General features: G+C 35.2%; 1 protein-coding gene across 1 annotated transcript in view; it reads right to left on the reverse strand.

Moving 5' to 3' along the window:
- The window catches only part of LOC150083332 (death-associated protein kinase 1-like), a 574,715-nt gene that overhangs the window by 14,628 nt on the left and 546,002 nt on the right, over nucleotides 1-14,085 (reverse strand). Inside the window, exon 27 of the mRNA XM_090377188.1 lies at nucleotides 2,043-2,215. Within this exon, the coding sequence (XP_090233314.1) occupies nucleotides 2,043-2,215 (173 nt within the window). The remainder of the gene's footprint in view (nucleotides 1-2,042; nucleotides 2,216-14,085) is intronic.

Raw genomic sequence — 14,085 nt, forward strand, 5'->3', positions numbered from 1 at the left:
GATGAGCAGTGTCCATTGATTACCACTCTCCGTCTTCTCCCCCTCAACCATCCCTTTATCCATAGCAGCAATTTGCCTCCAACGCCACACTGCTCCAATTTGTGGCGCAGTCTTCCATTTGCAACAGTATCAAAAGCCTTTCTAAGATCCAAATATATAATATCAAAGTTATTCCCTGCATCCAGTTCTTTTGTGACTGCATCATAGTATCCAATCAAATTGGTCAGGCAAGACTATCTTAACAAAACCATGCTGCTTCCGAGCTATAACTGAAGTCTTGTCTAGATGATCCTGCAATGCTTCTTTAACCAGTGCCTCCATTAATTTTCCTGGAACAGAAGTTAAACTCACAGGTCTATAAATACTTGTGTCAGCCTTTGATCCTCCTTTGTGAATTGTGGTCACATTAGCACATCTCCTGTCTATGGGTACCTCCCCTGAGTCCAAGGAAGCTCTCATAATTATGGCTAAGGGTTTGCTTACTTGCTTTGCTGCCTCATTTAATATAACTGGATAGATCCCATCCACCCCAGGTGCCTTTCTTGTGTTTTTATCTTCAACAATTTCTCCTCCACTTTACTCTCCGTTATTACAAGATTATCTAGCTTACTGCCAGAGTTGAATACACCTCTGGCATTCCCCTCGCTGAATAACTGTGTGATCATCAACAGTTGAACCATCAATATCAAGTGGACCAATCCGATTCATCCCCTTCCTTCTATAGTTTACATAAGTAAAGAACTCTTTGCTGTTTTTCTTTGCATCCTTTGCCAAATATTTCTCGTAATCTGCCTTCGCCTGCCCTAACATCCTTTTTAACTTGGTTACAGATCAACTTATATCTATCATAGGCTTCTGTGTCACATGTCTCATTAGTTCATCTGACATCCATTTAGGCCTAAACTTTGAACAATATTTCTTAGTTGGTATGTAAAGCCTAGTAGCTTCCAAGATAAGTTCTTTGAATGCTTCCGATTTTGAATTTTCTGTTGGTAACATCATCAGTTGGTCCCACTGTATAGAATTTAAATACTGTCTCAGAACATCGTAGTCGCCTTTACGAAAACAAAAACCCTTCCCTTTACCCCTGATGGTAGTTACCTCTTTGTGTAAATCCCACTTCAGCACACTGTGATCACTGCCACCTAGTGGTTCCTTTATCTGCAGATTCTTAATGCACGAAGAATCACTACTGATAATGAAATCAAGAGTATTACCCCCTCTAGTTGCCTCTCGAACATGCTGATGTAGAAAACAATCATCCAATAAATCCACCAAAGCCTTGATGGCCAACCCACAAATTCCAGTCAATATTTGGGAAATTAAAATCTCCCATTATAAGACCCTCTGATTTACTGGCCCACTCTATTTCCCTGTACAGTTTCTTATTGTACTCATCAGTGTCATTAGGCCTATAGCACACTCCTACTCTCAATTTTGATCTCACAATGCTTATGTCTCATCGAACTGACTCAACACTGCACTGTCCAGCGATGTCGACTGGCTTCACTTCCTTGGATTTTATGTGTTTCTTAACTAATAGCATAACCCCTCCTCCTTTCCTGTTCTGTCTATCCTTTCTGTACATATTGTACTCCCCAAATTCCAGTTCTGGATTCCTCATATCTGTGTGACACCATGTCTCTGATATCCCAACAATATCCGCCTTTGATGCTTTGAGCAATACCTCAAATTCATCAAATTTATTTACCAAACTCCTAGCATTGGTGTACACACAAGTATACATGCACCTGTTCCTATTCTTAGCTATCCTAACACAACCCATGTGTTTACTTGTACCGCAATGACTCCCAGCAGTCTCTGAAATATTCTGCATCTTGTTTTCCAGGCTTCTGCTCATTCCAATAGAAGCAGTGCAAGAATCACTTTCACCTCTGCCAGTGGCTACTGTTAATCTATTAGTCCTTGTATCCCCCCACGCTAGCAGTGTTCCGACCCAACACTGCCTCGATAGCATCAGCAATACATGTATTAATACATACATGTATTAATAATCATATCCATAGCTAAAATTTACTAACCTCTCTGATCTCATGTAAGATGGTCCTCGAACTTTAATCTCAATTGATTCTCCTTGTTCGCCTAATGTTACCAGGCCTTCTATGCTGCTACAGGAGAACTTGCTGCCAAGATGCCATTGATACAGATCCCTCTCTGGATTTGGGTGATCTTGAGCATATCGTCTTAATTGTACCTACCATAATAGAATAAAAAAAAAACTAGCATACAGATGGCAGTTCAGGAGGGTGGAAAATTTTTTTGATATTTAATGTTTATCAGTATTCAATTGTTTAATGATTGTTTAATGTTTATCAGTATTCAACATTTAGGGCAGCAAATTTCATTTTGCCTACTAGAAGCACATAGGGTGACAGTGCTACCGAATAACAATACAAACTAAATTCCTTGAAAGTGGGTGCTGAAGCATTACAAATTCAACAGCCTCTTATAATTAGGATCCTTTATGATATCTTTTTTGAACCATTTCATATTTAATTAGTTACTTATTTCACTATACATTACTAAAATGTATAATTTTCAGCAGAATAAAGAATAATATTTTAGTATTAAATCAGCTCACACCAACCATAAGAATAAGCATTTACTGTAACTAGAATATTTATTTACATATTAAAATAAAATAAATATTTACAAAAAACTGCTATTATATTAAATATACATGTAAAAACATTAAAACTGTGATAAAATCCTTGAGATAAAATACACTAAAATAAACCGGATTAAAAGCGATAAAAACGATAAAAATCTCTGGAGCTTTCGGAAGCTTGCGCTCCCTTCCTCAGCAGTAACAAAACTTCCTGCAGCACGTCCATATATAGGAAGTTTTGTTACTGCTGAGGAAGGGAGCGCAAGCTTCCGAAAGCTCCAGAGATTTTTATCGTTTTTATCGCTTTTAATCCGGTTTATTTTAGTGTATTTTATCTCAAGGATTTTATCACAGTTTTAATGTTTTTACATGTATATTTAATATAATAGCAGTTTTTTGTAAATATTTATTTTATTTTAATATGTAAATAAATATTCTAGTTACAGTAAATGCTTATTCTTATGGTTGGTGTGAGCTGATTTAATACTAAAATATGAATTTTCCCAACCTCAGAGGCCTTTTTCAGGATATAAAGAATAAGTTTCCACTATTCATAGATGGAGGAGCTATGCATCATTTGAATAATTAGAATATAAGTATAAAGTCCCATTCATAATTATCATACTTCACATTACAATATTTCATCACTACTAAACACTTTCAAGTATCTTCCTGCAATAGCACATTTTCTGATGTCAATCAAACTTATGGTATAGCACAATTGGGCAGTAAATTGTTAAACTCTGATGCACAGAGTTCAGCAGTTTATTTAAAATTATACTCCACATATACATAATAAAACTTAATCATGTAAAGAACCAGAAATTTAAGAGCCTTTAATTTTTTATTTTTTTTTCTAATTATGTCAGCCAAATGGCCACAAAATAAATGATATTATATTGTGTTTGATATTAGCAAACAAACTGATTTAGAAAGCAATGGCAAAGTTTTCCTAAATGATAAAAGGACCCCTTTGCCAACTCTTTCCAAATTGTCTCAGTACAGATGTGACGCCCAAAACGAGCAACCTCTGAATTTCAATGCTGTTAGTTTTCAGGTAATAAATAAAAATTTTCTGTTTATACTCCGGCACGACAACCAAGTCAGAAGAGTTTACAGTAAATCGTAAGTCAATACAAATATTTATCGTATTTAGTAGTCACGGGCTTGAACCCCGGTCCACTCAAGGAACGCGTGCTATGCACTCTCGCTCCTGACCACTGGGCTACGTCAGGCCTTTATAATATAGTCTAATTAAAGATATGCTGAAAAATGAATTATAATATAATATTCATATATCTTAATAAAAAAATATAAAATAATGTAGTTTTATTTAGTTGCCAAAACATGTTTTTTCTTATACTCTATAATCTTAGAAAGTAAAATACACAATCTCTACATTGTTGAATAAAATACAGTATATGTATTTTATTAATATATTTATTTCATTTATAGTTCATTATTTCCATATATTTCATTTATAGTTTTTTGTGACCTACAAGTGTTTTACAAGGTTTCACTTCCCAACTATCTGTGTGAAATAGATACTGACTGCTGCAGTCAGCAGCTAGTGAAGCTAGCAGTAGTGAAGAAAATCAGTCTCGTATCCATGAAGTTATGTTCATGTACAGTGGAACTTCTCTATTACAAACTTCTATTTAATGAATTTCTCTATATTATGAATTTTTTCGAAAAACACTGCACCTTGGAACAAAATTGCATGTAAAATTAACCCCATATAGCAAAGTGTTAGTCTCTCTATAACAAATTTTTAAAAAAATTAGTAAAAGCATTTTTGAAGATTTTCAAGCATTTACTGCTAAATAGCCACTCAAATATACGGCCTCCTTCCCTCCAAAATTGCGCATTAGCATCTGGAATTAATCATCCTTTTAGTGAATACTTGTGGCCATTGACGCCCGTAGAAGGGTCTTTGTTTCATTTTTGTTACAGTTATAAAACCAAATGGGTTTTCTTAAAAGTGGTCATAAACTTTACAATAAATAGGGTAGATTTGTAAATTGATGTTGGCTCAGGGGAAAATGAAATTCGCTGTGGTAAGTCTTTAGCGTGCTGTGGCAGCAATACATAGAATGCTAACATAGTCGGTTTTTAGTAATGCCTACCGAGTGACATTCGCTTCTCACTTCAACTGTACCATGTGACCTTCCTGTCAATCATTATATGATATGTCCATTCTCATCTAACTGAACTCCCAGTAGATGGATTTCCTGAAATTTTTTTTCAGGAAAACATTGCACCTTGTTTTTTTTTTTTTTTAATTTCATTCTTTTAGAACAATTTGTCATTAATCACATAGGCTATATGCTCTTGTATTTTTATTTATTTTTTCTGAAAAGTAATATACAGCATACATTAATCATAAATTTTATTTTGTGTATATATTACCAACATGATTTTCCTTTTTTCTTTTGTTATACGCTTGTCTAATTTTAATATCCAGTCTTCAAAGATATCACTTGTCATCCATGCTTTTTTATTAAAGGTGTATTCAACTTCCAATGAAAGTTGTATATTTCTTCAAAGTGATTGATAGAAAAATTCATGTGATACTGTTGAATTGGCAAGCGAACATCATTGAGTAGGCAGTACTAACAATTCACTATATGGCCAGCGCAGCGAAGTTTGTGGTGTATGTATCGCCAAGAGCTGCAGTAGAGTAATTTTTACAATTGCGGAAACAATGTCAAAGAGAAAGTGTTTAAGTATTAATGATAAAGTAAAGATTCTTCATGACATTGACAAAGGTTTTAAGAAAAAAGATATTGCAGAGAAATATGGCATACCTGCAAGCAGCTTATCTACGATTTTAAAAAATCGAGAATCAATTTTAAATGCAATTGAAGGAGGAACAGACAAAAAGCGAATTAAGTTGTGTATATACAAAGATGTTGATAAAGCCGTTCTAAAATGGGTGCAAATGACACGTAAAAAGAATATCCCAATAATTAAGCAAAAGCTCTGAAATTTGCACAGTCCCTTGGACATAAAGAATTTAATGCGAGCACTGGGTGGCTAGATAAATTTAAGAAGCGTCACAGAATTGTGGAAAAGGTTATTTGTGGAGAAAGTGTTAATGTAAGTGAAGAAGATTGCAACGGTTGGAGGAACAATACCAGATTTTGGAAGAATATGAGCGTAAGGATGTTTCTAATACTGAAGAAATGGGTTTATTCTTTAAATGTTTACCGAATAGAACACTTGCTTTTAAGGATGATAAATGTTTTGACGGAAAACAAAGCAAAGAAAGAATCACTGTGCTAGTTGGAGCAAATATGACAGGAAGTGAAAAATTAAGACTTTTGGTCGTCGGAATATCAAAAAACCCAAGATGTTTTAGAGGCACAAAATCTTTGGAAGTTGACTACACCTTTAATAAAAAAGCATGGATGACAAGTAATATTTTTGAAGAATGGATATTAAAACTAGATAAGCGTATAACAAAAGAAAAATGAAAATCGTGTTGGTAACTGACAACTGTCCGGCACATCCTGCCAATATTTCTGCCAAACTTAAAAATGTGAAGTTGTTGTTTTTACCACCAAACATGACGTCAAAACTCCAGCCAATGGACCAAGGCATTATTGAAAATTTTAAATTTCATTATCGAAAGAGAATAATAATTAAGATTGTCAATGCGTTATCAGAAAATAGAAACTTGGAGGTTACAATTAACCTTAGAGATTGCATCTCTGAACTGGCAAAAGTATGGACATACGATGTCACTGAATACACTATTCAAAATTGTTTTTTGAAAACGGGATTTGCATTGAATACAGAAGTCGAACAACAACTGGACAAACAAGATGAACTACCCCTTTTACAACTGAAAAACTTTTGGACATTATTAGAATTGTCCGGAAACATCGAAAATGAAATAACACTGGATAGTTATGTTTATGTAGATCAAGATCTGACTACAACAGAACATCCAAATGAAGATGAAATACTGCTGAACAGTGTTAGATGCGACCATGATCATGAAGAAATTAACGATGACGCTGAAGACACATCAGAACAACCCGTAGAAAAGCCAACTCGCGAAGAAATGATTAACAGTTTGTATGGGGTCTACAGTTTTGTGAAAATGTTCCTGATAATGTTTTTAACGCTCTGAACAAATATGAGGTTTTCTTTGAGAATCAGACATTTTTTAATTGTACTGTGCAAATGAAAATTACAGATTTTTTTAATTTGTGATACTTAAATTTCGGCAAAAATTGTGTAAACTTAATTTAAATAAGTGCTTTTGAAGTAAAATACATTAAAAATAAATGTACATTCATTTTCTAATTAAATAACAATTTCTAATAAAAAGATATTCTCTGTATAACGAAATTTCTCTATAACGAATTTTTTTGCTGGATTTATCGAATTCGTTATAGGGAAGTTTGTATTTGGTTCAGTGTAAAATTCATTCTGTTACCAGCTGTTACTATTCCAATCCATAATGTTTCTCAGTGCCAACCTCCAGACTTATATTAGAGTACACAGCAGCTGACAATTCCAGTTTCTGTTATATCAATTATACATGTGCTCATTTCTTACAAGTTGCATTATCATTACTTTTTTTTTATTTCTGCACTGGCCTTATCAAAATTTTGTAAAATTTTGATAAGGCCAGTGCAGAAATAAAAAATCAACACAAGAAATTTTCAGAAAGAGTTGACTAAGGGAACCTTTTATTGCTACACTACATATGGATGTAGTTTACTGAAGCAGCATGTCTGTAACTGTCAATAAAACTGTTTGTGATATGACTAGTGATATAATTTTTGGGCATAATCGATTATTATAATCAAAATTAAAAATAATTGATTATGGAGAATAACATATTAACTGTGTCATAATGCATATGTGTGTCATGCTCATTTTCTTCCAATTTGAAGGGGAAAAAAAAAAAAAAAAAAAACAGATATTTTTATCAAGCAACCTTTACCAGCGACTGAATAATTCAGCCATAGAATAAAGCCCAAAAAATGTCTCTTCCCTCCTTTCCCCAATTCAGCATGACTAAACTTCATAATTTTTAATCCCGGTTCAAAAAGGTCATCAAAACAATCATAACTGATTATACAGCAAATCAATAATAGAAAAAAAGAAAAAACACGACCTTAAAGATAAACATCATAATTATTGAGGAGAGGGAAAATGCATGTGTATGTGACTGAGTGGAAAGAGCACTTAAGTTTCGATAACACGATCAAGTCCCTCAACTGCTGTTTTTTTGTTTTTTTATCCTATGCAAACTAATTTGCATGTAATTTATTTTTAAAATGTCATAATTGATTATTTCAATTATTGTTAATTTCATAATTGACTAATTTTCTCATAATCAATTATTTTGATTACTGAAATAATCGATTATTGATCATTTGATTATGAATATCATTCAATTAAGTCCATCATTAGATATGACTGGCCAATGCACCAATCAGACACCAACTGGTTGACTGCCAAACAGTAGTCAAGTCTTCTGGTTTCTGGACAGTGACTGGCTGCAACTTCTACAACTCCTATTAATGTGTACTTTGACCTATGTGCTATAACCTGAAAGCTCTGTCGCATCTGGCTGAAAGCAAATTTTCTTACATCTATCCTACAAGCAACTGTTTTCAATTTAATTTATGTCCTCTTCTGCACACCATCTGAAAAAGAGTAAGGAAGGATGCCATCAGCATTTAGTTTACTGACTCTACTGAAAGCTTTAAAAACTTCAATCAGGTCTCCTTGAAGGCAGCTAATTCCCACATGCTGCAATTTACAGAACTCATATCTTTCTTGGTAAGCATATCCTGTTGTGCCCCTGATTAATCCTACTGCTACTCTTTGAATTCATTCCAACAGATCTACTTCTTTCCTAAAATGAGGCTTCCCCAGACTTGTATGCAGTAATGAAACTGCTGCTAACCATTACATCACCTTGTCCCTGCTTGGAAAATCTTGTATGTCATTGACAGAATCCCATAAGCCTATCTACAGCCTGTCTGCACTGCTCAGAGAATGTCTTTTTGTTCTCTGTCACCTTCAGTGTGGTACTGCCCAATTGATATGTTATTCTGGGATATAGTATTAGTAGGATTAGTATTAGCAGTGGCAACATGGTGCAAGGAAGCCTATGGCTTATGATGCACCAGCCAGAAAAAAATAATAAAATAGATATAATAAAAATAAAATAATAAGAAAATTCACTTCCTGCAATCCATTCTAAACATCTTCTTCCTGTAACTTGAAATATGGCCCTTAGTTCTAGAATCATTTATAACCGTGAAAATTTCATCTAACTTAATAACCTATATTATTAATTACATTTGGTATATGAGTGGTATTAATTATAGTAATAATCTTAGCATTAATATTATTATTAAAAATTTAACAACAAAAACAATAAACAGAATTTTTTAACTTTGCATATACTGAACAACTATGAATTTTACTTCATAGTTCAGTACTACCCTCATTCATTTACTTATGCCTCTCAGAGGCTTAAACACCTCAATCAAGTCTCCTCTATGGTGCCTAGTTCCCAAGCTCTGCAACACAGATATTTGAAGTGTTTCCTAATATAGATGCCCTTTTGCTGATCTCACTAGCCGAGTTACCCATCTTTGATCCCTTCAAGAAAGACTGTCATTCTTTAGGTGCAGTCTCCATACTTGAACACAGTATTCCAAGTGTGGTCTAGCGATAGCCTTATATAATGGGATTATGATGTCCTTATCTCTATTAGCAACTGTTCGATAAATTATCGATAGGACACCCTGTGCCTTCCTTGCAACCTGTCTACAATGCTCGGAGAACTTCATATCTGACTGCATCGTAACACCCAAGTCCCTTTCCTCCACTGCTGGCTTTAGTTCAGTTCCACCAAGCGCATAAGTTATTTTGGGGTTACTGTCCTCAGCTGTAATACCATACACTTGGCTGGCTTAAAGCATAGCTACCATTTTTTTTTACCATCCCTGAAGTCTATCTAGGTCACACTGAAGAAGCTCTGCTTGGCGGTGGTCATTAACTACTCTACTAATCTTCACATCATCTGCAAATTTAGACATCACGCCCTCTATCCCTTCATCTATGTCATTTATGAAAATCAAAAACAACAGTGGTCCTAATACTGATCTTTCATCAACCCAATCTGAGGAATAATCGTTTATCACAACCCGCTGCCTCCTGCTCTGAAGCCATCCAGCTATCCATCTAAAGATTTTCCCTGTAATTCCAACCCTGTTTCAGCTTATAAAGTAACCACTCATATAGGACTGAGTCAAATGCTTTGCTGAAATCCAAATAAACAATGTCGAAATTATTCCCTAAATCCAGCTCTTGAGTGACCCTGTCAAAATAGTTAACCAGTATTACAATCACCAATATTACAATTACAATTAATGTTACAATTACATTAATTATAACTGAAGAGAATTAATTGAAGAGCATTTAATCTTTTTGTATTTAACTAGATTTATCTAATTTAATATCTGGTTTCTATTGTAACAGTAATTTAAACTTAATACCTTAGAATCGTATAATTGTAATTGTAATATTGGTGATTGTAATATTGTTATATATTCAAATTTGTAACCCTTTCTGTTTTCTGTTCCCCCAACAGAATAGTCTTGACGATGGGTATCGGTAAGATACCTGAAACATCACCTTAATGTATAGTAGTTTAGGTGAATAGCGTAATAACCTATATTATTAATTATATATGGAATATGAGTGGTATTAAATATAATAATAATCTTAGCATTAATATTATTATTAAAAATTTTACAATGAAAACAATACACAGAATTTTTTGACTTTGAATATACTGAACAACTATGAATTTTTTCTCTATTACTTAATGTTTTGTGAAAATATACTGTAGAAAATGATCTGTTATTATTATCCAAAGGAAAATTAAAATTTTCAATTTCAGTTGGCCCTATTTTAATTCTAATTTTATCCATTAATATTTTAGGCCAAAAGCTTGGATCATGAAAATTGTTTTCATGATGTTCGCTATCTGAAATATTTTCACTTTCACTTATACTAAATTTTGGAAGGGATGAAAATTAATGCCATTGGCTGAAATTCCAAATACTGGTTGATTTCTAATTTAATGTAAATTTGTGTTCTGAGAAGGTCTGAAAGCAAATTTGTTGTAAATGGGAAATTTTAAAAACATCTGCTGGTGTAGTAATGTTTATGGTAGTTGCAACAGTGTGCACTTTACTACTTTCATCTCCTGCTATTCAACTATCCCTTTATCCAGCACTTAATGCTCCAATTTGTACAGCAGTGTTTCACATGGCACAGTATCAAAAGCTTTACTGAAAACTAAGTATATGATGTCAGAATTATTTTTTTACATCCAGTTACTTTGTGACTATGTCATAGTAGCTAATCAGACTGGTTAGACAAGATCTTTAATTAACAAATTTGTGCTGTGATTGCCTTATAACTACATTCCTAGCAAGATGATCAGGAAGATGGGTTTGTTTTCAGTGGTTTGTTTTCATTCAACTTGTTTCATTCAACAAATGGGTTTGTTTTCATTCAACTTGTGCCTGTTATTGACTGTCTGTTAATGAATATGGAACAGAACATGTGCAGATCTTTGTTTTCTCCAAATCCTGGGTTATTATTTGTTGAATGGTTTCTTTATTAATGCACAGACCTTCTGAAAGCATTCAGAGAGTTGAACATTGGTCATTAGTAGTAATGATTTCCCACACCTTTTCAATCAACTCTGGAGTTTGAACCATTTTTGTTGGGCCCAGATATTTGCCATTAGCATTAGCATTAGTAGAGGCATTTGATGCAAGAAAGCAAGCTTATGCAGCATCAGCCAAAAAAAAAAAAAAAAAAAAACCCACTTCCACTTCACCCCTCTGTTCGTTCCAAATACCTGTCCAGCTGAGCCCTAAACTTATTTAGGCTATCAACCTCCACCACAAGGGATGGAAGTCTTCCACCAACCAACCACCCGCTGGCTAAAGGCAAATTTCCTCACGTCTATCCTACATCTGTCTTTCCTCAATTTGAATTTATGCCCTCTCAGGTGATTTTTCTGAGCTAGAGGAAGAATCCCATCAGCATTGAGCATGCTTAAACCATTCAAGGCTTTATACACCTCTATCAGATCACCTCGCTGGTGCCTAGTCTCCAGACACTGTAATTTGCAAAACTTAAGCCTTTCTTCGTAAGAGCACCCCTTTGTTCCATTCACTAATCTTGTTGCCCTTCTCTGCACTCGTTCCAGCAGCTCTACATCCTTCTTGAAATGAGGCCTCCAGACCTGTATACAGTACTCTAGGTGTGGCCTGACCATTGCCTTATACAATGGAATAATCACCTCCTTATCCCTGCTGGAAAAATTCCTGTATATCATTGACAATACTCCATGAGCTACTCTTGCAACACTGCTTCTCGTCTGCACTGCTCAGAGAACTTCATATCTGCCTGCACAACCACCCCCAAGTCCCTTTCATTCTCTACCACTGTCAGTGTAGTACCACAGAGTTGATACGTTGCTCTGGGGTTGCTGTTTCCCATGTGTAGTACTTTACATTTGTCAATGTTAAACTTCATTTGCCACCTCTCAGCCCATCTGCTCAACCTTTCCAGATCCTGTTGCAGCAGCATAGTGTCAGTAGTGTCCTTGACAACCCTGCCAACCTTTGTATCATCTGCAAACTTGGACATTAAGCTTGATATACCATCATCAATATCATTTATAAATACAGAAAACAATAATGGACCCAACACTGAGCCCTGAGGGACTCCACTAATAACATTAGTCCACGATGAGCAGTGTCCATTGATTACCACTCTCTGTCTTCTCCCCCTCAACCACCCCTTTATCCATAGCAGCAATTTGCCTCCAATGTCACACTGCTCCAATTTGTGTAGCAGTCTTCCATGTGCAACAGTATCAAAAGCCTTTCTAAGATCCAAGTATATAATATCAAAGTTATTCCCTGCATCCAGTTCTTTTGTGACTGCATCATAGTATCCAATCAAGTTGGTCAGGCAAGACTTCCCCTTAACAAAACCATGCTGTGTCTGAGCTATAACTGAAGTCTTGTCTAAATGATCCTGCAGTGCTTCTTTAACCAGTGCCTCCATTAATTTTCCTGGAACAGAAGTTAAGCTCACAGGTCTATAATTACTTGTGTCAGCTTTTGATCCTCCTTTGTGAATTGGGGTCACATTTGCACATTTCCAGTCTATGGGTACCTCCCCTGAGTCCAAGGAAGCTCTCATAATTATGGCTAATTGTTTGCTTACTTCCTTTGCTGCCTCCTTTAATATAACTAGATAGATCCCATCCACCCCGGGTGCCTTTCTTGTGTTTATCTTCAACAGTTTCTCCTCCACTTTACTCCCAGTTATTTCAAGATTCTGTAGCTTACTGCTAGAGTTGAATACACCTCTGGCATTCCCCTTGCTGAATAACTCCTCATGTGTGAATGTCGATGCAAAATATTCATTTAGTTTGTTAGCTACCTGAGCAGGATCATCAACAGTTGGCCCATCAATATCAAGTGGACCAATCTGATTCATCCCCTTCCTTCTAGAGTTTACATAAGTAAAGAACTCTTTGCTGTTTTTCTTTGCATCCCTTGCCAAGGATTTCTCGTAATCTGCCTTCGCCTGCCTAACCTCCTTTGTAACTTGGTTGCATATCAACTTGTATCTATCATAGGCTTCTGTGTCATGTGTTAATTTGTAAGTATCCCATGCATTTTTCTTCTCTGCCATATGCCTCATTAGTTCATCTGACATCCATTTTGGCCTAAACCTTGAACAATATTTCTTAGTTGGTATGTAAAGCCTAGTAGCTTCCAAGATAAGTTCTTTGAATGCTTCCCATTTTGAATTTGCTGTTGGTAACATCATCAGTTGGTCCCACTGTATAGAATTTAAATACTGTCTCAGTCCATCATAGTTGCCTTTACGGAAGCAATAACCCTTCCCTTTACCCCTAATGGTAGTTACCTCTTTGAGTAAATCCCACTTCAGCACACTGTGATCACTGCCACCTAGTGGTTCATTTATCTGCAGATTCTTAATGCATGAAGAATCACTGCTGATAATCAAATCAAGAGTATTACTCCCTCTAGTTGCCTCCCGAACATGCTGATGTAGAAAACAATCATCCAATAAATCCACAAAAGCCCTGCTAGTGTGTGAGTAACCAGCCCCCAAATTCCAGTCAATATCTGGGAAATTAAAATCTCCCATTATAAGACTCTCTGATTTACTGGCCCACTCTATTTCCCTGTACAGTTCCTTATTATACTCATCAGAGTCATTAGCCTATAAATTGAGATTATATAGGCCTATAGATTGAGAAGAATCAAATAGTTTAAAAAAAAACAGATTCTCCACTGGAAATTTGGTGAGTTGTGCTACTGATTTGATTAAGGAGTGATCTTGCCTAACCA

Source organism: Mastigoproctus giganteus, chromosome 7 (genome assembly GCF_048544385.1).
Source record: "Mastigoproctus giganteus isolate SK-2022 chromosome 7, ASM4854438v1, whole genome shotgun sequence".
In the NCBI taxonomy this organism is placed as follows: Eukaryota; Metazoa; Arthropoda; class Arachnida; order Uropygi; family Thelyphonidae; genus Mastigoproctus; species Mastigoproctus giganteus.